This window comes from Drosophila virilis, chromosome 5, assembly GCF_030788295.1.
Source record: "Drosophila virilis strain 15010-1051.87 chromosome 5, Dvir_AGI_RSII-ME, whole genome shotgun sequence".
Lineage (NCBI taxonomy): Eukaryota > Metazoa > Arthropoda > Insecta > Diptera > Drosophilidae > Drosophila > Drosophila virilis.
The window spans coordinates 20631066-20656557 of NC_091547.1; the positions used below are offsets into that span (position 1 = coordinate 20631066).

Consider the following 25492-nt stretch of genomic DNA (forward strand, 5'->3'; position numbering starts at 1 on the left):
TTTGTTTACGTTTGTAGAGTTGCCGGATCGTATGTGTGTCGGCATGTGCCGCCGTGATTTGCACATCACTAACTAAATTGCATTCGTGTCACAAACTAGAACGTAGAAACTGGCAATCACTTATTTTCCTTATTAGAGGTTATTGGTAAATTTTGGTCTTTTTCGTTAAACCACGTTATTTTAGCAATCAATCTTCAATCATTTTTAGATTAATATTGATCGTAAACATGGCTGATGAACAACCAAATTTGGTAGCTGGACATCCACCTGCATGTAAGTGCACTAACCGTTTCTGTTTTTTTCTTCTCTGGGTATTCGAGGGTTTTTAAATCAATTGTGAAATGTTTTAGTAAGCATTATTGACTACATAAATAGATTGAATGCTACGTTGGCGGCATATTACTAGCCCAATCATATTATATTGGCTGCAATATCTCTGTCCTATCTTTAATCCACAAAACGTTTGCCGATAAAGTATCCACATACACACACATACATGCAAGACAAACTATTGCGTTGTGCAGCCGCTTACCAAAAATCATTGAAAACAAGCTGACGTCATAATTTTTATTTACAGTGAAGGCCGGTGGAATGCGCATTGTGCAGCATAAGGCACCTGTGTCAGAGCGCCCGGCAAAGGATGCTGAGGATTGCACAGGTCTAACGGTAAATATAAGTTCATTCGATCATTTATATATATGTATGTTGTTTAAATAACGGTTTTCTTCTACAGAAACCAATCAATGTGAACTCGGCTTCAGTGAGCGGTGCACCCGTTAAGGGAAACACAGATTTTACGCCAGCTGGTGCGCAGGTGGCTCACTCTCACAAGCCCCCGGTGGCTGTGCAACAGAAGGTCCAGTCACACATACAGCAGCCACGCAAATGAATAATCAACTTATTTGTTTATGTCATACGATAGTAAACCTATTGCACTGACTAATTGTATTCGATTGCTGTTTAAAGGGAGATTATTTTAAATATGCCTTGTATTTTGCTACACTAATATTGTTTGAATAATTTTGCTTAACATTAATCATTCCAAATGAATTTTTGCGCGAAGATCGTAAATTAAATGAAATATATTATGGTTTTTTGTAGATAAAATATTTGAAAGTGGTTAAAGATAAGAGATGAATTTTTCTGGTTGAAATTCCCAAGTGCTTTTTTAGCCAACACTGCTTACAAATACAGCTTTTTGTGAACGAATGATGCCCCACTGAGCTTCGGTGGTCCGGGGTGCGGACTTCAAATCCGCAGTCGATTAACGTCGAAGTGGTTCGATTCCACCTGGGGGGCGATTCTATTTGATGTCAGTTGGTTTTTTGCGGCGAATATAGAGGTAATACACGGAAGAAGAGAGACACAAAAATGTCTTAAAATATGCCAAAAGAGTAAGCAATTTGCTTAAACAAAGGCATCTGCGGCGAATTGCTCGCAGCGCACTCTCATTGTGTGTGTGTGTGTGTGAATTGTTTTTACAGTTACTCTCATTAATGCGATTATTCTTTTATTGTATAACAACTTTGGTGTAAATTATAATTAAACTTTTTTATATGGCATTTGCTGTTTTAATTATCCAGGATCGCAGTATGGCGACATCTACATAAACGCCCGGGTAATTGGGCTGCGCACAGCCGTAGCCCCAGGCCACGATGCCCGCCAGCAAACGATCGGAGACCATGGGACCTCCGGAATCGCCGGCGCAGGCATCCTTGCCGGCAGCAGCGGCGCATATCATTTCCGTGCCGACAAAATCCCAACCATAGCCGTACTTGGCAGAGGCGCAGTCGCCACGCTCAATAATCTGCAGCTGCACCAACTGCAGGCTTTGGGCAAAGCCAGCGTCGCCACTCTCTTCCGTATGGCCCCAGCCGCTGACGGAGACACTGCTGCCCGCTGGTGGACTCGTGCTGGTCAGCGCAATGGCCTTGACGGACAGACTGAATGTGAGCTGCGAGGCCAGGCGCAGCAACGCAATGTCGTAGTGCAGCAGCTTTCCATCGTATTGTTCGTGGATCTGGTAGGCTGCCACAGGTAACAGATTTCCGCCGGAATTGTGCTGATTGGCGCCCACGCGCACCTGCAGCAACGTCACGGATGTACCCTGCACACAATGACCCGCTGTGATGATGATCTCCTTGCTGTAGATAGCGCCGCCGCACACATGACGCGCGCTCACTTGTATGGACACCTGCCAGGGTGCATTGTGTATGACCAAATCGTTGCCGCCCACAATGCGACCATAGTCCTGATTGGCCGGCTTTGCCAGGCCGCCAGCGCAGCAAAGCACGAGCAACGCAAGATTGGGAATGGAGCTGGTATTAGCCATGTCTTGGAACACGCACGCAAGCCAAGTGGAAACTGAACGTACCTTGGTCGAGCGAGCATGTTGCCCGCTAGCTTATCGGTTGCCCAAGTGCCGTAAACGTTAATCGCCTGCTAATGGCTTATCGAAGCCAGCGCTTCGAGTGGGTTACCCAGGCAACCATTGACAAACAAATTCATTTCTAGCGACTAGTCGCTATCGCATTGTGTGTAATAAATATTTTTAAATTTCAGCTGCTGTAAAAAGTAGGATGTCCGATCCGTTTGCCATTACAACCGAGGAACTGCTGCGTCTGCGCGACATTTGCTTGGACCAGCTGCGCCAGGATGAACTCCACAAGCTGCGCAACGATGCCAAATTGCGGGCAGTAACTAGCACTGAAAGCTACGAGGAGTTCAAGTGAGTAGATAGTAAATTGTCGGCCCGATTTAAGTGTTCCACCAACATATATCACTTGCAGGGACATTGTGGATGCCGCTCATCTGCGCCCCGTCAGCAAGCAGGACAAGGCCAATGCCAAGACCAAGAGTCGACTGTGGAACTCGGCGGCGCGTGAACAGTCGCCCTGAACTGTAATCAATAAAGCGTAAACTTATAATCTTTAAACCATTGTTTTATTGCAAAAGTTCTTTAAACGGAGCCGGCGTTGTTGACCACCCAGGAGCGGAGATCAGCCACATTCGCATAGACACCGGGATAGTTGGCATAGGCGCAGCCATAACCCCAGGAGACGACACCAACGAGCACACCACCGGACACCAGTGGGCCACCAGAGTCACCTTGGCAGGCATCCTTGCCGCTGGCGGCGGCGCAGATCATGGAGCTCTTGATCTCGCTACCATAGCCGTAAGTGGAGGAAGCGCACACGGACTGGCTGACAATGTTCACGTTCACGTACTGCAGGGTTGTTGGAATCGAGCTGGAGCCATACGACTGGGTACCCCAGCCAGAGACGGAGGCGGAAGCGCCGTTAGCGGGAGCAGAGCTAGCCAGACCGATAGCCTTGATGGTCGAGCTTAAGGCCAGAGAAGAGCTCAGACGGATGACAGCAATATCGTTGACCATGGTGTTGGCGTTGTATCCTTCGTGGTTCCTGAAGGCGGCGACCTGGACCAGGGTGCCACCAGAGTTCCAGTAGGTGGAACCGGCGCGCACCTTCAAGCTGGAGGCGGATACGGATTGCAGGCAGTGAGCAGCAGTCACAATGATGTTGGCAGAGTAGACCGAACCACCGCAGGAGTGGCTGCCACTACGCTGCAGCGAGATTTGCCAGGGGAAGCTGCTGATGGTGGTGGCGCTGCCGCCAACGATGCGTCCATCCAGCTGGGGCAGGAGACCCTCAGGAAGAGCGGCACCAAAGGCGCAGGCAACAACCGACAACAAGATCACGAACTTGAACATATTGACTCAACAATGTGCCCCACTTGGCAATGCCTTCGACTTTTATAGTGCTCCGAGCCGTCTACTATCTCCAGCTAATCAAAAGCTTTCAATCCGTTTTATCAGATAGCTGCCACAAAAACGAAGAAACAGTGCTCGCCCCTGTTAAAAAGAGGAAAAACCCACAGAAGCTTCAACGTCAGCTGATAGCGAAAGGAGTGGATTTTTATAATAATTTTCATTTAGATACTTATTGTTGGTATAATGACTATTATAAATATCTGCCTTTTAATTAGCCGAAACAGAAATAGGATTTATTAGTTTGCTCTAATTTGAAATCTTGCCTATAAGACATGACCCTACATATTAATAATTTCAATTGAGTATTTTAATAATATCAATAATATGATTTGTTCATTATAATTATTGCTGTTGAATAATGAAGTAAATAAACTACTCCTGCCTTTGAATCGGCGACCGCATATGTTATGATTTCATTTGCAAAATTGATCACCTTTTACCCAAAGACACGCAGAAAGTTCATAGGTACGGTACTTTGGTTGCCGTCCGGTTAGTCAGAATATGCTCGATAGAACGACATGATTTCGGAGATATTTCTGGGAGAAGGGCGGAGCTATGCCGCATCAAAACGCCATAATTCCCGTGATATGTCATATGTCATTCCGCGCGGAATTATGTCGTTCTTTGAATAGCGGAGCTACGTCACATTAAAAAGACATACTTCCGAAGTTGGCGAGATTACTTCGTTTTAAGGCGACATCAATCCACCGATTTAAAAGGGAAATATGCCGTTTTTTACGACATATCTCCGCGCGTCCTTATTTGTAATTGTGCCGATCTTAGAAGTATAACGGCTAAGTAACATCAAATTTAAGAGACATATTGTTCGATAGCAAATGCAGAACGAGCTTATAGTTTTTTCATACCCTCAACCCATTAAAAATTGGAAAAAGGCGTCTAAAGTATTTGTGCAAATGTATGTTCGTCTGTCTGGCCGACTGTCCGCCCGTATGTCCCTATTAAAGCTAGAGTCTTGAAACTTGGAACGTAGGTCCCCCTAGTGCCTAGTGAAAACTTGCCCAGTTTCCAAGTAATCGCCCAAATCGTGTTTTTTTGAGCCAATATCTTAGGTTTTTAGAGCTCAAACTTGACATTTAGCTTCGAGAATAGGTCATAGTAAAGCATCATTCATTTTATAGCTATTGTCATCCCGCTATAACCACATAGCTATAAATCAAGTACCCATTTGTAATGACCACAAATTTAAGTCACAATTTTATTGCAATTATCTTTTTGAGAATACACGAATATACGATAGTACAATGAGATCTACTGTTGAAAATTTAATCAATATCGGTTAAGAAATACAGATGTTATTCAAGAAAATGTAGGGTTACGTGTGGTCTGTAGCAGGTTCGAGTATTATTGAGGGAACTATTTTCATCTTTTTTTTTAACATTAATTTTTACTACTGCCAAGGCACACGAGCACATACCGCGACCTGCATTTGGTGTTGGTAGAAAAGGGTTTAAGGGTATCCCCTAGTCGGGAACTCTAGACTAGAATCTCTTTCTTTTTTTTTTTATTTTGCAACATGATTTTTTAAGCATAAACTGGATTTTAGACATAACTTAGGTTTTCTTGTGTATTATGTAGTTATTAGGAATATTTCACTTTATTCTGCCCCCTCACGACCTGACTAAACTAAATTATTTATTTTTCTAATCTCTTCATACCCTTTTCATATTAAAACGTTCCATCGCAATAAGAAAATACATCAGTAGATTTGGTAAAGAAGTTTTTATTTCAATGTATGTTTAGACGGAACCGGCGTTGTTGACCACCCAGGAGCGGAGATCAGCCACATTGGCGTAGACACCAGGATAGTTGGCGTAGGCGCAGCCATAACCCCAGGAGACGACACCAACGAGCACACCACCGGACACCAGTGGGCCACCAGAGTCACCTTGGCAGGCATCCTTGCCGCTGGCGGCGGCGCAGATCATGGAGCTCTTGATCTCGCTACCATAGCCGTAAGTGGAGGAAGCGCACACGGACTGGCTGACAATGTTCACGTTCACGTACTGCAGTGTTGTCGGAATAGAGCTGGAGCCATACGACTGGGTACCCCAGCCAGAGACGGAGGCAGAAGCGCCGTTAGCGGGAGCAGAGCTAGCCAGACCGATAGCCTTGATGGTCGAGCTTAAGGCCAGAGAAGAGCTCAGACGGATGACAGCAATATCGTTGACCATGGTGTTGGCGTTGTATCCTTCGTGGTTCCTGAAGGCGGCGACCTGGACCAGGGTGCCACCAGAGTTCCAGTAGGTGGAACCGGCGCGCACCTTCAAGCTGGAGGCAGACACAGATTGCAGGCAGTGAGCAGCAGTCACAATGATGTTGGCAGAGTAGACAGAACCACCGCAGGAGTGGCTGCCACTACGCTGCAGCGAGATTTGCCAGGGGAAGCTGCTGATGGTGGTGGCGCTGCCGCCAACGATGCGTCCATCCAGCTGGGGCAGGAGACCCTCAGGAAGAGCGGCACCAAAGGCGCAGGCAACAACCGACAACAAGATCACGAACTTGAACATATTGACTCAACAATGTGCCCCACTTGGCAATGCCTTCGACTTTTATAGTGCTCCGAGCTGTCTACTATCTCCAGCTAATCAAAAGTTTTCAATCCGTTTTATCAGATAGCTGCCACAAAAACGAAGAAACAGTGCTCGCCCCTGTTAAAAAGAGGAAAAACCCACAGAAGCTTCAACGTCAGCTGATAGCGAAAGGAGTGGATTTTTATAATAATTTTCATTTAGATACTTATTGTTGGTATAATGACTATTATAAATTTCTGGATTTTAATTAGCCGAAACAGAAATAGGATTTATTAGTTTGCTCTAATTTGAAATCTTGCCTATAAGACATGACCCTACATATTAATAATTTCAATTGAGTATTTTAATAATATCAATAATATGATTTGTTCATTATAATTATTGCTGTTGAATAATGAAGTAAATAAACTACTCTTGCATTTGAATCGATGGCCTCTCATTTTGTAGTCCGATGTTTAAACATCAAAGCCGCACATATTATAACTTAATTTTTGCCTGCAAAATTGACGTCCTTTTCAGCCCACTTGGAGGTCTAAATTACCCTTAAGGTATCTGTTTACGAACCAAAAGAAGACTCGCAGACAGCCTAAAAGTCAGGACCAGCTCGGCATAACGGCATGATTCCGGAGATATTTCCCGGTAAATGCCGGAACTATGCCGCAATAAAATGACAAAATTCTGTGCGGAGATATGTCACTCCGCGCACTTTGTCGCGCGGAACTATGTCGTTTTTTAACGTCATATCTCAGAACGCATATGAGCTAGAGACTTGAAAATTGGAACTTAGGTTCGCCTGTACCCGTGTTGTACGAATTTGTTGCCGGTAATCGGAAATATCGTGTTACTGAGCAAATATCTTAGAAGTTCAAACCTGATATGTAGCTTATAGAATACTAAATATATATCAAGTGTCTTTCATTTTATAGCTATCCCGCTATCACCACATAGCTATAAGTCAAGTACCCATTTGTAATGCCCACAAATTAAAGTTACAATTTTATTGCAATTATCTTTTTGAGAATACACGAATATTCTATAGTACAATAATGTTGAAAATTTAATCAAGATCAGTTAAGAAATACAGATGTCATTAAGAAAATGTAGGGTTATATTATGTGTGGTCTGTAACAGGTTCGAGTCTTTTTGAGGACTTTTTTTTTTTTTTTTTTTTTTTGTAATGTGTACTACTGCCAAAGCAAACGAGACCTGCATTCAGTGTTGGAAGGAGAGGGCTCAGGGTATCCCAGTCGATGGACCCCTCTTACTGATTTCATTTTGCAACATGATTTTTTAAGCATAATATTAAATCTCATATCTCTTAGGAATATTTAACTTTTGAAATTTTTGAAATTATTTATTTTTCTAATGTCTTGATCATCTTTTCACGTAAAAAAGTTCCTCCGCAGCAAGAAAAAACTTCAGTAGATTTTGAAAAGAAGTTTAGATAGAGCCGGCGTTGATTACCACCCAGTTGCGGAGGACAGCAACATCGGAGTACACACCTGGGTACTTGCTTAAAGCACAGCCATAGCCCCAGGAGACGATACCAACGAGCACACCACCGGATACCAGTGGGCCACCAGAGTCACCCTGGCAGGCATCCTTGCCGCTGGCGGCTGCGCAGATCATGCTTCTCTTGATCTTGCTACCATAGTCGTAAGTGGAGGAACCGCACACGGCCTGGCTGACAATGTTCACGTTCACATACTGCAGGGTGGGTGGAATAAAGATGGAGCCATACGACTGGGTACCCCAGCCAGAGACGGAGGCAGAAGCGCCGTTAGCGGGGGCAGAGCTAGCCAAATCGATAGCCTTGATGGTCGAGCTTAAGGTCATGGAAGAGCTCAGACGGATGACAGCAATATCGTTGACCATGGTGTTGGCGTTGTATTCTTCGTGGTTCCTGAAGGCGGCGACCTGGACTAGGATGCCACCAGAGAACCAGTAGGTGGAACCGGCGCGCACCTTCAAGCTGGAGGCGGATACGGATTGCAGGCAGTGAGCAGCAGTCACAATGATGATATCAGAGTAGACCGAACCACCGCAGGAGTGGCCGCCATAACGCTGCAGCGAGATTTGCCAGGGGAAGCTGCTGATGGTGGTGGCGGTGCCGCCAACGATGCGTCCATCCAGCTGGGGCAGGAGACCCTCAGGGATCGCAGCACCAAAGGCGCAGGCAACAACCGACAACAAGATCCCGAACTTGAACATATTGACCTAACACTGTGACCCTCTTGGAAATGTCTACGATTTTTATAGTACTCCAACCGTCTACTATCTCCAGCTAATCAAGAGCTTTCAAATTACTTTATCAGAAAAAAAAAGAAGAAAAAAGACTCTGATGAAAAGAAAATATTCCATAGAAGGTTCAACGCTCGAAAGAAATTGAATTTTGTCATAATTATTTCACCAAATGTGCAACTCTTGGAGGGGACAAAGTTTGAATCTTCAAAGGAGATTGTATTTTCTTTACTGGATTCAGCAGTCGGAACGATATAGACAGTTTCTAAAGATTTTGCTTAAGTTTTAAAAAACTTGATGATGTGTAGCGTAGTTGATAGTTCATCAGCTTTGCAGTTGAAATGCTTCTTCCCCATTAGGAAAATACATAAGTAGCTATTAAAATCAGTTTTTATTTCAATATGTTCTTAGATTGAGTTGGAGTTGTTGATCACCCAGTTGCGGAGGACAGCAACATCGGCGTAGACACCTGGGTAGTTGCTGTAAGCACAGCCATAGCCCCAGGAGACGACACCAACGAGCACACCACCGGACACCAGTGGGCCACCAGAGTCACCCTGGCAGGCATCCTTGCCGCTGGCGGCGGCGCAGATCATGGTGTTCTTGATCTGGCTACCATAGCTGTAGGCGGACGAGGCGCACACGGATTGGCTGACAATGTTCACGTTGACGTACTGCAGCTGGGTGGGGATGGAGCTGGAGCCGGAAGACTGAGTACCCCAGCCAGAGACGGAGGCAGAAGCGCCGTTACGGGGAGCAGAGCTGGCCAGACCGATAGACTTGATGTTGGAGGTGAAGGACAGGGCAGAGGACAGCTTGATGATGGCAATGTCGTTGACCATGGTGTTGGCATTGTATCCCTCGTGGTTCCTGAAGGCGGCAACCTTGACGACAACGCCACCGGAGTTCCAGTAGCTGGAGCCGGCGCGAATCTGCAGGCTGGAGGCGGACACGGACTGCAGGCAGTGAGCAGCGGTCACAATGATCTTGGAGTTGTAGATGGAACCACCGCAGGAGTGGCCGCCATTACGCTGCAGGGAGATCTGCCAGGGGAAGCTGCCGATGGTGGTGGCAGTGCCGCCAACAATGCGACCATCCAACTGGGGCAGGAGACCCTCAGGGATCGCAGCACCGAAGGCGCAGGCAACAACCGACAACAAAATCACGAACTTGAACATATTGCTCGTACAATGTGGTTATGATAATATGCTCGCGCTTATATAGGCCGGGCGGGACACCACTCCATACTAACGTTAGTATGTACTATATTATCAATCAGTTCTAATCCAAAGTATCACGCGTGGCCTGAGTAAGTATATAAGAATATCAGAACAATGAACGTTAGATTCTTGAGTGCTTCACAATAACATCCGGCTAAACACATAAGAACCACTCGAGAATGGCATGAAAAGATTTTGGCGACTGTGATAGGAATTTATAGTGCAAGTGCTTATTCTAAAAATGTGCTAAGAATTATTTTGGTTTGAACCAAATATCACAACAACCAACAACCTGACTATCTACTATATATGTTCGCAATTTTTAAATTCAAATAGACTTTATAACGAGCCTCTTTAATATTCTATGTTACAGCCACGAATGGTGCTCGATCATATCAAATATAACTTGTATAACGTATCCATAGTTTTATATATGTATATATATATATGCATATATAATAAAGCTGTCGCTCATGGCATTCTCTTTTTGAACAGTTTAAGAATAATATTGATTAAGCTTTCAGAGGAACTATAAAGGCACTGTTGGGTGGCTAAGAAAAACAATACATATTTTTCTGCCTGAAAAAAAAGGGTATTACGTTTAACAATTAAACAATAAAACAATAAGCAAAGCACAAGCTTTGCTTATCTTGAAAACGCTTTTTCTTTGAAATACTTTACCATTTGCAAATACAAAATGCCCCACTAATTAAAAATCTTAAAATAAAAAATATTTTATCATTAGATATTCCAATGAACTTTATCTGTGTGTTCCCTTTTAATCTAGCTAAAAGTTTAAGCAAACACAATTTGTTAAATAAAAATTAACCAACACAATATAAATTTAACTAATTTTTTTTTTCTATTTTAACAATTATTATGCTAGCCCATGTTTGGTTCTGTTTATAAGCTACAAAGAAATGTTACGCAATTTATGAAGCATACTTTTTGGAGCCTAGAAAAGGTTTTTATGCCTCGCATGAGCTGTATAAGCAGAATAAATTTGTAATCCGTTAAAAATGTGTATAAATGCTTGGCTTTGCGATTCACGGGCCGAGGCAACGCCATGGCTTTCCAATTTCATGAGCCCTGGGTTTGGTTTAAGCATGCTTAACATTTTTCAAAAGAACAATTCATTTGATCTCTATGTATAAAACTCTTTGTCCTGACTGACTATTTGACTGGCTGACCGACTTATCGACTGACTGATTGGTGTTCAACGCACAGCCCAAGCTAGGAAGCTACAATTTTTGTTTACCATCCGATTGGCAATAAATTCAATTTCAAAGATCTTTGCTCAAATTCATTTGGGGATTGTTTTGGGAAAATCCATCCCTCCTTGGTGGAAATGGGGATCAAAGATTAGTTGGACGATGTGTGTCAAAGGTTTAATAAATGAAAGTTTATTCTTCAACTTTTATATTCTCACTGCAATACTAACATGAGGGGAAACCGTCTATTCTTTATTTAACGCATTGAAAAATATTTTTAAAATAGAAGTGAAAATAAAGATGGGTAGATTTCGATTTCCACGGGCAAGGTATTATCTTAAATTTCTACGGCTTCTGCGGCTTATTTCATTAAGGCTTCAAACATTAATATATATGCACATTTCTTTAATTTTAAGGAGCGACTCGGAAACAAGAAGTTTGAAACAATTAAGGTGATGCAATATTTGTATGCTTCACACTTTTTATCATATAAGAACAACCTAACTGAATCTCAGTCAGTTGTATCCACGAGAAACAAAGAAACCATTACAAATAAGCAAAGAAAGAGAATAGTTTTAAACTCATGATTTTATTTTGCAATGTTCTTAGATTGAGTTGGAGTTGTTGATCACCCAGTTGCGGAGCACAGCAACATCGGCGTAGACACCTGGGTAGTTGCTGTAAGCACAGCCATAGCCCCAGGAGACGACACCAACGAGCACACCACCGGACACCAGTGGGCCACCAGAGTCACCCTGGCAGGCATCCTTGCCGCTGGCGGCGGCGCAGATCATGGTGTTCTTGATCTGGCTACCATAGCTGTAGGCGGAAGAGGCGCACACGGATTGGCTGACAATGTTCACGTTGACGTACTGCAGCTGGGTGGGGATGGAGCTGGAGCCGGAAGACTGAGTACCCCAGCCAGAGACGGAGGCAGAAGCGCCGTTACGGGGAGCAGAGCTGGCCAGACCGATAGACTTGATGTTGGAGGTGAAGGACAGGGCAGAGGACAGCTTGATGATGGCAATGTCGTTGACCATGGTGTTGGCATTGTATCCCTCGTGGTTCCTGAAGGCGGCAACCTTGACGACAACGCCACCGGAGTTCCAGTAGCTGGAGCCGGCGCGAATCTGCAGGCTGGAGGCGGACACGGACTGCAGGCAGTGAGCAGCGGTCACAATGATCTTGGAGTTGTAGATGGAACCACCGCAGGAGTGGCCGCCATTACGCTGCAGGGAGATCTGCCAGGGGAAGCTGCCGATGGTGGTGGCAGTGCCGCCAACAATGCGACCATCCAACTGGGGCAGGAGACCCTCAGGGATCGCAGCACCGAAGGCGCAGGCAACAACCGACAACAAAATCACGAACTTGAACATATTGCTCGTACAATGTAGTTATGATAATATACTCGCGCTTTTATAGCAATCCGAGGTGTTTGCTATCTCCCAAAAGCGTAACTTATCTTAACTATTTGATTAATTTTACGCGAATAGGAAAAAAATTGAGCAAAAAAAATCCCATTAAACTGTTAAGTGGTGAACGTCAAGATTTGACTGATCACACCATCTCTTTGAGATATCTAAGTTGGACTGGAATATTACAAGTACCTACAATTCCGTGGGAGTTTTACTATAAAACGGCGGTGTCTGCAGGTAGTTGGATTATAACGCAGCAATATGTTGAAATTCGTGGTACTTCTTTCCCTGGCCGCTTGTGCCTTGGCCGGCACCGTGCCGGAGGGCCTCCTGCCCCAGTTGGATGGCCGCATTGTTGGTGGCTACGAGACCAGCATCGATGATCATCCCTATCAGGTGTCGCTGCAGCGCAATGGAGCTCATTTCTGCGGTGGTTCCATCTACTCTGGTGATATTGTGGTCACCGCCGCCCACTGCCTGCAGTCGATCACTGCTGAAGAGCTGAAGGTGCGTGTAGGTACCACCTACTGGCGTTCCGGTGGCAGCGTGCACTCGGTGCGTTCTTTCAGAAATCATGAGGGCTACAACTCCAAAACCATGATCAACGATGTTGCCGTTATTCGCATGTCTTCTTCGGTCAGCTTCCGCTCAAACGTTCGTGCTATTGGTCTTGCTGAATCTAACCCTCGCAATGGCGCTGAGGCTGTTGTCTCTGGCTGGGGCACCACCGAGTCCGGTAGCTCTACCATTCCCGATCATCTGCTGGCTGTGAACCTGAGGATCGTTGATCGTGAGGAGTGCGCCTCCAAGGAGTTCAGCTATGGTAGCAAGATCAAGGACACAATGATCTGTGCCTATGCCGAGCACAAGGATGCCTGCCAGGGTGACTCCGGCGGCCCATTGGTCTCTGGCGGTCGTCTTGTCGGCGTTGTGTCTTGGGGCTATGGCTGCGCTGATGTCAAATACCCCGGTGTCTATGCTGATGTCGCCCACTTCCGTAGCTGGATCGAGAAGACCGCCGACGAGCTCTAAGCTCAAACCCTTGACAATTCCTCAATAAACTGCGTACATTCAAGTTGAACGTCTTTCATTTGTCATTTCCCAATGTGTGTAATCCGCTAAGCTCTTGAGTCGACCACTGATAACGGCTCGCCTAGGGCATTATAAAAACACCGGGCGAAGCATTGTAACCCAAGCATTTCCCAATTACGTTTGATATGTTCAAGTTTGTGATTTTGTTGTCAGTCGTTGCCTGCGCCTTCGGTGCTGCAGTTCCCGAGGGTCTGCTGCCCCAGCTGGATGGACGCATCGTTGGCGGCACCGCCACCACCATCAGCAGCTTCCCCTGGCAAATCTCGCTGCAACGTAATGGCGGCCACTCCTGCGGTGGTTCGGTCTACTCTGCGAAGATCATTGTGACGGCTGCTCATTGCCTGCAATCCGTGTCCGCCTCCAGCTTGAAGGTGCGCGCTGGTTCCTCTTACTGGAACTCTGGCGGCAGTCTGGTTCAGGTTGCCGCCTTCAGAAACCACGAAGGATACAATGCCAACACCATGGTCAACGATATTGCTGTCATCCGCCTGAGCTCTTCACTCTCCTTCAGCTCGACCATCAAGGCTATTGGTCTGGCTACTTATAATCCTGCCAATGGTGCTTCCGCTGCTGTCTCTGGCTGGGGTACTCTGTCCTCAGGCTCCAGCTCAATTCCCAGTCAGTTGCAGTATGTGAACTTGAACATTGTCAGCCAGTCCAAGTGCGCCTCCTCCAGCTATGGTTATGGCAGTCAAATCAGAAGCACCATGATCTGCGCCGCCGCCAGCGGCAAGGATTCCTGCCAGGGTGACTCTGGTGGCCCACTGGTGTCCGGTGGTGTGCTTGTTGGTGTCGTCTCCTGGGGCTATGGCTGTGCTTACAGCAACTATCCTGGTGTCTACGCCGATGTGTCTGTGCTCCGCTCCTGGGTGGTCAGCGCTGCCAACTCGATCTAAATAGATCGGTCAAACGATTTTATAATATCTTCAATAAAAATCTTAGCAAATGAAAAAAATCCCTCCCCATTAAATTTTGCTTCCGGGTCAATTGTCGGGACAATGACGTGCGTCGCTTATCGTCAGGGAATATCAGCTAAATTACAAACGGTTATGAATGATTTTTTATCTGGAGAGCTTGCTAAAGGGCCATCAGTTTGTCTAGTTATTATCTAGTTATGACTCTTAGCTGTCTCAAGTGGAAGCTTGCGAAAACGCTTCAGCCACCCAGATACGATGAGCTGATGTCCACCATTACGTGCGCTTTTATCTAATCGGCATGGAGTGGGACACACGCCAGAAATAACAAAGTTTGCGACTAGATGACTAGTTGAAATCACTAACTATTTTAAATGATAGCTGTGCGACAGCTGATACCGAGCATGTGCTGCATCCTGCGTTGGACGTGGGCCGTTAACTTTGCCACATCAAGATTAGTTGACCACAGCTCTAGTGTCTGATATGATAGATGGGCTTTGGGTAGAACAGCTGTCGTTATTCGACAGACTTAAGTTTTAGTACGGCTCCTTGTTACATCTTGCCAAAGAAAATTAGTAGGCTCTTCATGAGAATGGAATAATAGAATAATACGATCCACTCTTTCTCCATACTTCAACATGAGTTTGAACAGCCTTGACCTCATAATTCCAATTATTTTTTACCGAAAATAAAATCATTAATAAATTTTACTTTAAAAACAAAAAGTAAAGTGGAGGGTTCCCTCAGTTTGTTTTCTTTGTACCTTCTGAATTTATTTATAATAAAATTTATTGCGGTTGATAAGTTTGTTTTTAATTAAAATTCTTGAAAAAATTGCGCATATCAACGATGAAGCGCTAGATAATACCACGTTCTGCGCATATAATTTATGATACTACAAAATTCTACACAAAAGAAAGCAAATTTTGAAGAATAGGTTAAATAACCAAAATTAGCGCAATTCAAGCAAATTATATCGAAAATATCTATGTCAAAATACATTGGTATTACACACTTGATTACTAACAAAAAATTCATGGCAAGAGTCAGACAGACGGGTGTGTTTCTTAAGAACAGCGAAAACCCCGATATTTTACCATATTAGTGCTCAATAGACTATAACAGATAGTGCCACATATGACAATAAAGGCATAAAACGCTTATTGGGTCTTATGAGTAGTCACTGCGCAGATTTACTCAAGACAAAAACAAAACCGCCAAAGTTACGAATTCACATTTCGAATGGTGTCTTTGACAGATAACAAGTCGAACAAGGCAGAAGATAACCATGGTCAGAACTGGGTTCGTTTTGCAAGCCCATTGATTCGGGTTGGGCTCTTTAAAGTGAATGCAGAAGGCTATATTATGCATGCTTATAACGGGAGTTAAGGTATTAGACTAACCAATAGTGGTTGCCTGACTGTGAGTATACCCTGTACAAGGTTCTCAATTGCTCAAAATATTGTACACAGATCCATAGAACATATTAACCGAAGATATTTTCATGAAAATGTGCTGCAATCGGTTGATGACCAGTTTTGCAGGATGTCACAAGAACTTTCTTATACCCTAATCAATACAGGGTATAAAATGCAGAAATTTCTGATAATGTCAAATATTAAGCACTTGCTGTAAGAATTTTAGCTAAAGTCCATCAATCACACAGTAAAAGACTCGGAAACTAACTAATATAAATAAAGGCCTTTGGGGCTAGCCGTTATTAGTTTCTGGACAACATGCAGGGTCTTGAAGCGTTGTTGCTCTGCCTGGTGGTTGGCACCACAGTGGCCGGCACTATCAGTCCAGCACCCAATCCCTTTGAGCGTGAGGGCCGCATTGTGGGTGGCGAGGACACGACCATTGAGGCGCATCCCTATCAGGTTTCGCTGCAGAAGAAAAGTGGCTCTCACTTCTGTGGTGGCAGCTTGATTAGCCACAATTTGGTGGTTACTGCTGCTCACTGCCTGCAGGGCATCAAGGTGTCCAGCATACGAGTGCGTTTGGGCTCAACCCGCTACAACGAAGGTGGTTTGCTCGTCACCGTCGAAAGTTTGGTGTACAACGATCAGTACAACAGCCAGACACTGGCTAACGATGTGGGTCTGCTCAAGCTGGCGGAGAGTGTGGCCGAATCGGAGTCTATACGATATATACCATTGGCTGAGGTAACACCGCCAACAGGCAAACCGGCAGTGGTCACGGGCTGGGGCACCAAGTGCTACTTCTGGTGCATGTCCCTGCCGAAGACCCTTCAGGCTGTCGTTGTCTACATCGTGGATTGGAAGACGTGCGCCTCCGATGAGTACAAATACGGGGAGATTGTTTTGGACACCATGGTCTGTGGCTATGAGAAGGACAAGGATGCCTGCCAGGGTGATTCCGGCGGACCCCTGGTGGCCAACAATCAGCTGGTGGGCATTGTGTCCTGGGGCTACGGCTGCGCCGGCAAGCTGCTGCCTGGTGTCTACGCCGATGTGGCAGCTTTGCGCAGTTGGATCGAGGAAAACGCCAAAACTTTGTAAATCAAATCACAAATCACTTTGAATAAAATAAGGAAATTGATAACAAAATAATTATAGATCGATTGGATTGAAGAACCGAACCTTTTTTGAGAGTATCTTATTATATTAAGTATAAAGCTCAATGCGGTATGTTTATAGGAACGAGCTTTTAAAGCTCCAGTTGCAAGCTTTATGAAACCCAAATCAGAGTGGAAAATATGCTCTTCGGGTAGGTTATCTGCCAAAGTTTATACTTTATATACTTTTTTTACCCATTTTATTTTACTGATAATCCATTTAGATTCATGTTTGGTCATTTGAAGAAGTTTTATTGTCAAAACCAAGGATATATAGCTTTGTCCATTATTTGATCCTTTGGTAGTCGTTCTTCGTTCTCAGATGTATTTGAATTTTAGCACTCTAAGCTTTCACGGAAATTTTAAAAATCTTGCCACTGAGGACCTTCTTGAAAACGGAACCCAATATTTTTAGGGCCACGCCCACCCCACCATCTTAAATAGCGAGGATCAATAAATTGTTCAAGCTTAAATAACAAAAACTTAGAAAGACTTTTTTCGGGATCTATTCAAAAAGAATTTTAGAACGAATTGGGGAAATCCATATATTTTACAGTTTTATATTTAAGTCGGGAGTAGCAACAGTATCTGCTGCAGTTCTATATCTGATGAGCTCTACTTAAGAGCGATTCATATTTTGCCTATGCCCCATATCTATTAATAAGCTCCGCGGGTCTTTAGATGTTATGGGAGTGTGAACGAGTATTGCGCAGTCGGTTGTACGCGACTGAAGCAATATGATAACAAATATTTTTATTATATTCTTTGTTTTTTTTTTGGTAACAACTAATCTTGGCCATGAATAATATTACATTAATGCTTAACCCGATTCCACGAACTTTCACTGCGCATTATCGTGCGCCTTATCGGGCAATTAATAAATCGGTTTATTGTCGGGCTAAATACCGCTGCTGATACCTACCGCTGTCCGAGTCGGACCTAGTGTCCAGTTAGTCTTTGGTGAAACATTGAAATGGAAAACGCTTTGCTCGCAGTCGTCGTCGTCGTGGGGCTGCTGCTGGCCGGCAGCTGCAGCTGCCGCGACAGCTCGCAACTGGCGCCGGACGGACGCATCGTTGGAGGCGAGGTCATCTCTGCCTATTATCTGCCGTATCAGGTATCAGTGCGCCGACGAAACAGCGCTCGGAGCGCCTATGCCCACTCCTGTGGTGGCGCTCTGCTGGACGAGCGCACGGTCCTGACCGCCGCACATTGTGTGTACAATCGACAGGAGGAGAATTTCCTGGTGGTGGCCGGAACTGAGCTGCGTGCTGGCATGGATGGTGGTGTCGTCTCCCGCGTGGAGAGGCTAGTGCCACATGAGCTGTACAATGCCTCCATAACGGATAATGATATTGCGCTGATCTTTGTCACACCGCCCTTTCCCCTGGACAGCCAACGCAAAATTGCGACCATTGAGGTGGGCCCAGAGCTGCCGCCCGTGGGCACATTGGCCACCGTCTCAGGCTGGGGCATGACCACAGAGGATGGTTTCGGCTCCACACAGCTACGGCAGGTGCAGGTGCCACTGGTGGACAGAGAGGTGTGTCAGACCGCCTACAATTGGCGCCCCATTACCGAGGGAATGCTCTGCGCCGCAGCGTCTGGCGGCGGCAAGGATGCCTGTCAGGGTGACAATGGCGGACCGCTGGTCGTGGACAACAAGGTTGTCGGCATTGTGTCCTTTGGCGAGGGCTGTGCACGTGCCCAGTATCCGGGCGTTTATGCCGCCGTGCCGTATTTCCAGGAATGGATTGCCGAGCAACGCGCGGCATATGCCTGATTAACAAATGATTGCACGTTGGCCGTAAAAGTAGTATTTAACTTTATCGCCTATGTTATATGTATCCAGTAAAGTTTATATGGCAGCCAGTTAAATGATCTAATCTTCGATGACCGGCGTTGATAAGTGGTCTTACCCTATTGCTCGTAATCGGGCACTTTGGGTCTGGTCTGGTCAGTCTTTCAGCTGTTGTTCAACATGGTACACGCGCTGCTGCTTGGCCTTTGCCTTGGCCTTTGGGTCTGTGCCTGGGCACATCCGCTGCAGGAACTCGATTTGAGTTCGCCCAATGGACGCATTGTGGGCGGCTATGAGACGCACATTGCCCTCTATCCGCATCAGATTTCGCTGCGTCGCAAGGCAATTACCGCACCAAAGAATCCCTTTTCACATATCTGCGGCGGCTCCATAATTGCCGAGGACATCATTGCAACGGCGGCGCACTGCATCATTGCCACGGTCCCAAGTCAGTATAAGGTGGTCGCTGGCACCAGTCGCCGCAATGACAGCGACGGCATCATTGTCTCCGTCTCCGAGATCATCATGCACGAAAAGTACAACCCGTCCACCTATGATAATGATATTGCGCTGCTGCGCTTGAGTTCGCCGCTGCCGTTGAACAACTTTACAATCCAGGCGATTGAGCTGGCCAGCACGGACGCGACACCAGGTGCCATAAGCACTATCACTGGCTGGGGCACCACCAGTGCCGGCGGCACGGCATCCGATCAATTGCGCGCCGTCGATGTGCCCATTGTCAGCAATGAGCTGTGCGATGAGGATTATGGTGGCAATCGCATAACGGCAGGCATGCTGTGCGCGGGTGTGCGCGGCGTTGGTGGCAAGGATGCCTGCCAGGGTGATTCTGGTGGTCCGCTGATCATTGGCAACAAGCTGCATGGCATTGTCTCCTGGGGCAACTCTTGCGCCTTGCCCACACATCCGGGCGTCTATGCCAAGGTCTTTTATTATCTCGATTGGATCGCGTCCAAGTTGCCTTGAACCCGTTCTAGCATTAGAAAACCTTAAGAATTCGAGCATCCAATTGTGTCACATGCCTGAATAAACTTGTAATTGTCGCCCAATTGGTCGTGTTTGATGACTTATCATTTTCCATTTAATCAGCTAAGATTAGGGCAATATTAATACAATAGGGTTCGTTTTTGGTGTAAGGCTTTGATTGCCCTTATCTAGATTACGGGTGCTGCTTATAAGATTACCAAACCTTGAAAAACCCCAATTGAATAACTCACTAGGCATGTTAACTATTTCTTTTGGCATTGCTTAAATCGATTGCCAAAAGTATGCAATACAAATTGAGCAATGCCCGCGAAGCACGGTTAGATCGATATATTTTTTGAAAATCGATTAAAACTAGCCGGAATAGCGTAAATTTAATCTGAGTATCTCAGTGAATGAAATGAAAGAAAAAAATATGATGAAACATAACGAAATCTTGAAGAATTCTAAATAAGCTAGATTAGGTAGAATTGAATCTAATTAAAAAAGGTTTGTTAATAAGACAACATATTTCGGGATAGTTAGGGAATTTTGAACAATACTTACAAAAAACGGAATAAAGAAAAGGAATAAACTAGCTAGATATAAAGCGTATCTAAAAAAAATTAAATAAAATAATTCGGATTAATAAGAGATAACGTGAAATCTGCATTCTTGAAAGACGAGTCTTTTCCATATACAAAATATTTTGTATACAATATGAAATGTGTGACATATGCGAACTTTTTCAACTTCGCGTTAATTTAGTAAAGTTTCGTGAACCTCTACGTACGTAGCACAAACTAATCCAAAATCGTTTAAAAGCTTAAACTAAAATAAACGTAACGATGAGCGTAAACAGTGTTAAGACGTAGCATATCAGATATTGGCAGTTCCATTCACTTGCAGTTGCCATTGGAGCTTCGTTATCAGGTCGGACCCTGTACACGGGCCTATCTCTAACAGCGGCTATTAGGCTAATCTGGCCGAATACCATTGGAAAAATGCAAACGGCTAAAACTATACGCCTATAAAATATAATTAGTTCGATATGTGCCGATCGCTCGAGCAGATGCCAAATAGGAGGAGAAACATGGATATTTTACGGTTCAGCCTGATGCTGCTCTTCGCGCTGGCAGCTGTTGCTTGGGCCTCTGAGGTGCGTCCCGAGGCGCGCATCATCAATGGCTCCAAGGTGGACATAGCCCGCCATCCGTATTGCGTTTCGCTGCGCTTTCGGCGCAACAACGAATCCGCTTACCTGCACGAATGTGCGGGTGTCATCTACTCGGAACGAGCGGTTCTGACCGCCGCTCAGTGTCTGGATGATCTGGCCGAGGGCACCAAGCTGCTGGTGCTTGCTGGCGCCAATACCCGCAATGGCAGTGACGGATTGGTCTATCCCGTCACCAGCTGGAGTTACCATCCAAATTTCAGCACCATCACTGCAGACTATGACATTGGCGTGCTCGTGCTGGATACACCCTTTGATCTCAACTACTATGGCATACGCAAAATTGGATTGCGTCCGGAACGCCCTGCCACTGGACGGAATGCCACTGTGGTTGGCTGGGGCTATCGCGAGGAATGGGGTCCCTCCAGTTATTATCTGGAGCAGGTGCATGTGCCCATCGTTAGCTCGGAACAGTGTAATAGTATCTATGGTGCTGGTGAGGTTACCGAGCGCATGATCTGCGCTGGTGATGTGGCCCAAGGTGGTCGCGATGCCTGTCAAGGAGACACGGGCGGTCCATTGATCATAGACGAACAGCTGGTGGGTCTTGTCTCCTGGGGTCGTGGCTGTGGCCGCCCTGGCTATCCCACAGTTTATACGTACGCTCCCAGCCTTAAAACGTGGATCGATGAAACTCTGGAGGCCGCCGGAGCGCTATAAATATAGTCTGATAGCCGCTATCAAAAGTGGTTAAACACGCTAATTATGTAGCTTTCCTTTACCAATTTACCGCCCATTTAATAATAAAACAAACTATTTACTACCTAGTGCATACAATTTGGTTACGCCGAGGAGCGACCGGAGAGAAGGTGAACATTTCTCTTAATTGGGAATACTGTCCAAATAAGCTGAGCGCTTTGAGAAGAGGCATCTTTGGTTATCTTATCTACATCAAGCGTCCACTCGCGGACAGCTGGAATAAAAATCAAATTCCACTTAAATCTTAATCAAAACAAAGACAGTGAAAAATATTGATTTGCACTCTCGTAGGGTAATGTTAACGGCCGTTGCTTGTGCACTCTCGAAAGCTGACTGCTATAGACATGCTTGACGAAGAAACATTTAGCGTTTGATCGAACAAGCAGTTTTTGGCGATAGTTGTTAAACATTCAAAACATCGCAACGGCTTTTTAAGTGTGTGGATCACAGCATGTATTATTCATTCGTCTTTAATACCTGTTATCAGTTAATACTGGTAAGGCCCACAATCAAAGATTAGATCACAGTCAGTTTATTATATTTACAAGTTCTTAGATTATGCCAGAGTTGACCATTTATAGAAAATCAATACTACCCACATTGGCCTTGGAATTACGAGTAGCCAGTATCCATTCGCGCAATTCGGGCACGGCAGCATAAACGCCAGGATATTTGGCACGCGCACAGCCTGTGCCCCACGAAACAATGCCCAACAGCTCATTGTTGTAGATTAGCGGACCGCCCGAGTCGCCCTGACAGGCATCCTTGCCGCCGCCATCGACGCCGGCGCACAGCATGCGACCGGTTAGCATAATGGAATACGAGCTCTTACATTGAGCGTTCTCAACCAAATTGACTTCCACTTGCTGCAGTATGTTGGATATAACACCGCCTTCACTGGTCGTGCCCCAGCCGGTTACAATGACGGGCGTGCCATGCTCCGGACGCTCCTTGGCCAGTTCGATGGGATGCACAGATTCATTGAACTCGAAATCGCCATCCAACACTAGAACGGCGGCGTCATAGTCCTGATACAGGGACTTGTACTTCTCGTGTATGATAATTTCGCGTACCGCCAACTCCTGGCCTTCTGGCCAGATTGTTTGGGTGGTACCAGCTATGATCGTCAGATCAGCCACACCTGACAGCGTATTCACGCAATGAGCAGCGGATACAATGATGTTGCTGGCAATTATTGAGCCTCCGCATCTATGATTTCCCCTGTACCTCATGGATATTTGATGCGGATAGCTACGTATGTCCGCATCCTGACCACCCACAATGCGACCATCGGGCATGGGCACACCGCTCTGAAAAAGGGTGCCAGCCAGTGATAATCCGAAGAGGCACAAGCCGATCAAGATACGAAACATAACTTCTAAGAACTAAAGCGAAATTTTGAGTGCTGTGTGCTTTTATAGAAGGCTTATCATTAGATTAATTCCTTAATCAGCCAATATCAAAGCAATAAGAGAAGTGTCATAAATCTATCTGGAATGTCATGAAGGTTAGTGTGGTGCCTATCTTGCCCTTTTCGATGGTCTGTGGTTGTGATGCGATCACCAAATTTTGCCAAATTTCAAAGGCTGGACGCTATGAAACCTAACGGTCACGCTTAACGATTAACGTCGATAACAAATAATCGAAGTGAGGAAATAACAGCTATCATATTTAAAAACCTATTAATGTTAAGGATAATTCGAAAGATGAATATACACTAATGTACAATGGAAACTTCAATTTAAGTAAATGAGGTTTAAAAAAAAAACATGGAATGGATAAAAAAAAAACAAATCTCTACTATTAAATATTACAGTAAATAATATTTAAAACAATGCATTATGTACTCCAAACTTTTTAGCAGTGTTCTGGACGCGATAATTGAATTCATTTCAAGAAGTTGTCACTTAAGCACTAAGCGTGTACTTATACGATCTAGTGGGTAAGCACCAACGGCCACTTATTGGTCTGATTCATCAATCATATTTATGAGTAAGTACATGTCAGCGTAATCTTTAAATAAACTTATTGAGAACTGGCTATCATATAAAAACACGATATAGTAGCAGTCCAATATTTGTTTATATCGAAACATAAAAATTATATGGGAAACATAAAAATCTTAGCTATAAGCGCTTATCATGGAAGCATTTTTTTTTTTTTGGTGCTTGGGTACTCGGGCCCGATTATAAATCTCGACGCTGGACAACCGGGCGACGACGATTTTAATCTATGGACGAGTTAAGGGTTTTTGGAATAAGATAGCATGAATCGCAGACATCTCAGTGCAGAAGCAAAGTTCATTGCAAATAAAATGAATATGACTCAACGTAATTTAGTGATAATTTTTTGAGGGGTATAGTACTACTTATGCGAAATAATATCAATTATGTGAACTTGTTTGTTTGATTTGTGTTTTCTTTTTTGTGTTCCTTTTTTTTTGTGCTATATCGTAAAAGACTTATCGTAGAGCTTATGGGGCTATGGTTTAATTATGGGTCAGAATTTCTCTTTAGAAGACCACCGACCGCCATGTTTATAATGGATATAAAACATTTGGTCAAATAAACTTTATAATATCGTAGAATTCTCTAATTGAAATCCGTGGGTATTCGTGGATTTCGTGCGATTTCGGGTAAGCAGCGATAAGCACAGCACAGCCCATATATAAAGCCATGGGCCATCCATGAATCAACATTAGAGTCTTTGAATTTGCGTAATGTCGTCGTGTTTTGGATTAATAGTTTTGGGCCTGCTTTCGCTAACGGCCTTGAACAGTGGCGCCTCCATTAGCACCCACATTGTGGGCGGCATCGAGACGGATATTGTGAACTATCCGTATCAGGTGTCGGTGCGTCTGGAAACGTACATGCTGTTGCACATTTGCGGTGGCAGCATCTATGCACCACGTGTGGTATTGACCGCTGCCCATTGCATTAAGGGGCGCTTCGCCTCCTACATACGCATTGTGGCCGGAAAGAATTCCATAGCCGATCTGGATGAGCAGGGCGTGAAGGTCACCAAGCTGATCTATCACAGTGGCTACAATAAGAAGACACATGTGAATGATGTGGGCATGATTATAACCACCGAACCGCTGGCTTACTCCAGTCTAGTGCAGCCGATTGCTTTGGCTGTTGACTCGCCCGCGCCGGGCACTCACGCCATTGTCAGCGGCTGGGGCAAGCGCACCGAGGAGGATGAAGCACTGCCAGCCATGTTGCGTGCGGTTGAAGTTGAAATTATGGACACCAACACCTGTGGCGCCCAGTATCTGACCAAGGATTACACTATCACCGATGAAATGTTGTGCGCGGGCGTTGACGAGGGCGGCAAAGATGCCTGTCAGGGTGATTCCGGTGGTCCATTGACTGTGGATGGCATATTAGTGGGCATTGTATCCTGGGGCGTGGGTTGTGCTCGGGAAGGCTTTCCCGGCGTGTATACAAGTGTCAGGCACCACACCGCTTGGATTGAAGAACAGTCTGCCCCTTATCTATAAGGAGTCGGGCGTTGTGTCGTGTATGCGAGCTGAAAAACGAACAAAATAAGCGAACAAATTAAATTAACATTATAATAAATATAAATATACCAAAATATACTTACATATAAATTGAGCATTACAAAAGTATTTTGAATCTCCAAGCTAATTCAAATGTACACAGTTATTTTTATTTGAGTTAAATTGGCAGCACTGTACTTGCAGTATTTTTACGGTATTTTCATTTTTCACACAGTCACATAGTTTAGATATTTTACGATTG

The 25492-nt window shown here is 45.0% G+C and overlaps 16 protein-coding genes and 1 non-coding gene across 17 annotated transcripts; 10 read left to right on the top strand and 7 right to left on the bottom strand.

Moving 5' to 3' along the window:
* The first annotated feature begins 9 nt into the window (after positions 1–9).
* LOC6626732 (death-associated protein 1 homolog) lies at positions 10–1130 on the top strand. Its single transcript, XM_002049240.4, has 4 exons — positions 10–145; positions 209–273; positions 578–666; positions 734–1130. Exons 2-4 carry the CDS (start codon positions 228–230, stop codon positions 887–889), a joined length of 291 nt encoding a protein of 96 aa, XP_002049276.1. The 5' UTR covers positions 10–145; positions 209–227; the 3' UTR covers positions 890–1130.
* Positions 1131–1213: 83 nt separating this feature from the next.
* TRNASTOP-UCA (transfer RNA opal suppressor (anticodon UCA)) lies at positions 1214–1300 on the top strand. Its single transcript has one exon. It is a non-coding gene; the product is annotated as a tRNA-Sec (tRNA).
* A 190-nt stretch (positions 1301–1490) lies between these two features.
* iotaTry (iotaTrypsin) lies at positions 1491–2451 on the bottom strand. Its single transcript, XM_002049239.4, has one exon. It carries the CDS (start codon positions 2330–2332, stop codon positions 1553–1555), a length of 780 nt encoding a protein of 259 aa, XP_002049275.1. The 5' UTR covers positions 2333–2451; the 3' UTR covers positions 1491–1552.
* A 53-nt stretch (positions 2452–2504) lies between these two features.
* Positions 2505–2935, top strand: LOC6626729 (coiled-coil domain-containing protein 103). Its single transcript, XM_032437123.2, has 2 exons — positions 2505–2728; positions 2790–2935. Exons 1-2 carry the CDS (start codon positions 2580–2582, stop codon positions 2896–2898), a joined length of 258 nt encoding a protein of 85 aa, XP_032293014.1. The 5' UTR covers positions 2505–2579; the 3' UTR covers positions 2899–2935.
* LOC6625436 (trypsin beta) lies at positions 2922–3753 on the bottom strand. Its single transcript, XM_002049237.4, has one exon. It carries the CDS (start codon positions 3728–3730, stop codon positions 2960–2962), a length of 771 nt encoding a protein of 256 aa, XP_002049273.1. The 5' UTR covers positions 3731–3753; the 3' UTR covers positions 2922–2959.
* A 1762-nt stretch (positions 3754–5515) lies between these two features.
* On the bottom strand, positions 5516–6345 carry LOC6625435 (trypsin beta). The gene has a single exon (XM_002049236.4). It carries the CDS (start codon positions 6316–6318, stop codon positions 5548–5550), a length of 771 nt encoding a protein of 256 aa, XP_002049272.1. The 5' UTR covers positions 6319–6345; the 3' UTR covers positions 5516–5547.
* Positions 6346–7669: 1324 nt separating this feature from the next.
* On the bottom strand, positions 7670–8577 carry LOC6625434 (trypsin beta). Its single transcript, XM_002049235.3, has one exon. The coding sequence runs from the start codon at positions 8551–8553 to the stop codon at positions 7783–7785; it is 771 nt and encodes a 256-aa protein (XP_002049271.1). The 5' UTR covers positions 8554–8577; the 3' UTR covers positions 7670–7782.
* A 378-nt stretch (positions 8578–8955) lies between these two features.
* Positions 8956–9776, bottom strand: LOC6625433 (trypsin beta). Its single transcript, XM_015174228.1, has one exon. It carries the CDS (start codon positions 9759–9761, stop codon positions 8991–8993), a length of 771 nt encoding a protein of 256 aa, XP_015029714.1. The 5' UTR covers positions 9762–9776; the 3' UTR covers positions 8956–8990.
* Positions 9777–11584: 1808 nt separating this feature from the next.
* LOC6625432 (trypsin beta) lies at positions 11585–12405 on the bottom strand. The gene has a single exon (XM_002049233.3). It carries the CDS (start codon positions 12388–12390, stop codon positions 11620–11622), a length of 771 nt encoding a protein of 256 aa, XP_002049269.3. The 5' UTR covers positions 12391–12405; the 3' UTR covers positions 11585–11619.
* A 266-nt stretch (positions 12406–12671) lies between these two features.
* Positions 12672–13504, top strand: epsilonTry (epsilonTrypsin). Its single transcript, XM_002049232.4, has one exon. The coding sequence runs from the start codon at positions 12691–12693 to the stop codon at positions 13459–13461; it is 771 nt and encodes a 256-aa protein (XP_002049268.3). The 5' UTR covers positions 12672–12690; the 3' UTR covers positions 13462–13504.
* Positions 13505–13621: 117 nt separating this feature from the next.
* Positions 13622–14476, top strand: alphaTry (alphaTrypsin). The gene has a single exon (XM_002049231.4). The coding sequence runs from the start codon at positions 13647–13649 to the stop codon at positions 14415–14417; it is 771 nt and encodes a 256-aa protein (XP_002049267.1). The 5' UTR covers positions 13622–13646; the 3' UTR covers positions 14418–14476.
* Positions 14477–16156: 1680 nt separating this feature from the next.
* Positions 16157–17008, top strand: thetaTry (thetaTrypsin). The gene has a single exon (XM_002049230.3). The coding sequence runs from the start codon at positions 16172–16174 to the stop codon at positions 16955–16957; it is 786 nt and encodes a 261-aa protein (XP_002049266.1). The 5' UTR covers positions 16157–16171; the 3' UTR covers positions 16958–17008.
* Positions 17009–17958: 950 nt separating this feature from the next.
* Positions 17959–18891, top strand: etaTry (etaTrypsin). Its single transcript, XM_032437390.2, has one exon. It carries the CDS (start codon positions 17987–17989, stop codon positions 18794–18796), a length of 810 nt encoding a protein of 269 aa, XP_032293281.1. The 5' UTR covers positions 17959–17986; the 3' UTR covers positions 18797–18891.
* Positions 18892–18987: 96 nt separating this feature from the next.
* zetaTry (zetaTrypsin) lies at positions 18988–19881 on the top strand. Its single transcript, XM_032437391.2, has one exon. The coding sequence runs from the start codon at positions 18995–18997 to the stop codon at positions 19796–19798; it is 804 nt and encodes a 267-aa protein (XP_032293282.1). The 5' UTR covers positions 18988–18994; the 3' UTR covers positions 19799–19881.
* Positions 19882–20835: 954 nt separating this feature from the next.
* kappaTry lies at positions 20836–21792 on the top strand. The gene has a single exon (XM_032437410.2). The coding sequence runs from the start codon at positions 20847–20849 to the stop codon at positions 21687–21689; it is 843 nt and encodes a 280-aa protein (XP_032293301.1). The 5' UTR covers positions 20836–20846; the 3' UTR covers positions 21690–21792.
* A 452-nt stretch (positions 21793–22244) lies between these two features.
* lambdaTry lies at positions 22245–23108 on the bottom strand. Its single transcript, XM_002049226.4, has one exon. The coding sequence runs from the start codon at positions 23099–23101 to the stop codon at positions 22304–22306; it is 798 nt and encodes a 265-aa protein (XP_002049262.1). The 5' UTR covers positions 23102–23108; the 3' UTR covers positions 22245–22303.
* Positions 23109–24426: 1318 nt separating this feature from the next.
* On the top strand, positions 24427–25341 carry LOC6625299 (trypsin beta). Its single transcript, XM_032437141.2, has one exon. The coding sequence runs from the start codon at positions 24448–24450 to the stop codon at positions 25228–25230; it is 783 nt and encodes a 260-aa protein (XP_032293032.1). The 5' UTR covers positions 24427–24447; the 3' UTR covers positions 25231–25341.
* The last annotated feature ends 151 nt before the right edge of the window (positions 25342–25492 follow it).

Bases quoted from the DNA above. Each gene is read 5' to 3' on its own strand.
- LOC6625432 (XM_002049233.3), bottom strand. From the start codon at position 12,390: ATGTTCAAGTTCGTGATTTTGTTGTCGGTTGTTGCCTGCGCCTTCGGT.
- LOC6626729 (XM_032437123.2), top strand. From the start codon at position 2,580: ATGTCCGATCCGTTTGCCATTACAACCGAGGAACTGCTGCGTCTGCGC. The intron at 2,729-2,789 runs GTGAGTAGATAG...TATCACTTGCAG, and splicing joins GAAAGCTACGAGGAGTTCAA to GGACATTGTGGATGCCGCTC.
- etaTry (XM_032437390.2), top strand. From the start codon at position 17,987: ATGGAAAACGCTTTGCTCGCAGTCGTCGTCGTCGTGGGGCTGCTGCTG.
- lambdaTry (XM_002049226.4), bottom strand. From the start codon at position 23,101: ATGTTTCGTATCTTGATCGGCTTGTGCCTCTTCGGATTATCACTGGCT.
- LOC6625436 (XM_002049237.4), bottom strand. From the start codon at position 3,730: ATGTTCAAGTTCGTGATCTTGTTGTCGGTTGTTGCCTGCGCCTTTGGT.
- kappaTry (XM_032437410.2), top strand. From the start codon at position 20,847: ATGTGCCGATCGCTCGAGCAGATGCCAAATAGGAGGAGAAACATGGAT.
- epsilonTry (XM_002049232.4), top strand. From the start codon at position 12,691: ATGTTGAAATTCGTGGTACTTCTTTCCCTGGCCGCTTGTGCCTTGGCC.
- LOC6625434 (XM_002049235.3), bottom strand. From the start codon at position 8,553: ATGTTCAAGTTCGGGATCTTGTTGTCGGTTGTTGCCTGCGCCTTTGGT.
- alphaTry (XM_002049231.4), top strand. From the start codon at position 13,647: ATGTTCAAGTTTGTGATTTTGTTGTCAGTCGTTGCCTGCGCCTTCGGT.
- LOC6626732 (XM_002049240.4), top strand. From the start codon at position 228: ATGGCTGATGAACAACCAAATTTGGTAGCTGGACATCCACCTGCAT. The intron at 274-577 runs GTAAGTGCACTA...TTTTATTTACAG, and splicing joins AGCTGGACATCCACCTGCAT to TGAAGGCCGGTGGAATGCGC. The intron at 667-733 runs GTAAATATAAGT...TTTCTTCTACAG, and splicing joins AGGATTGCACAGGTCTAACG to AAACCAATCAATGTGAACTC.
- iotaTry (XM_002049239.4), bottom strand. From the start codon at position 2,332: ATGGCTAATACCAGCTCCATTCCCAATCTTGCGTTGCTCGTGCTTTGC.
- LOC6625433 (XM_015174228.1), bottom strand. From the start codon at position 9,761: ATGTTCAAGTTCGTGATTTTGTTGTCGGTTGTTGCCTGCGCCTTCGGT.
- thetaTry (XM_002049230.3), top strand. From the start codon at position 16,172: ATGCAGGGTCTTGAAGCGTTGTTGCTCTGCCTGGTGGTTGGCACCACA.
- zetaTry (XM_032437391.2), top strand. From the start codon at position 18,995: ATGGTACACGCGCTGCTGCTTGGCCTTTGCCTTGGCCTTTGGGTCTGT.
- LOC6625435 (XM_002049236.4), bottom strand. From the start codon at position 6,318: ATGTTCAAGTTCGTGATCTTGTTGTCGGTTGTTGCCTGCGCCTTTGGT.
- LOC6625299 (XM_032437141.2), top strand. From the start codon at position 24,448: ATGTCGTCGTGTTTTGGATTAATAGTTTTGGGCCTGCTTTCGCTAACG.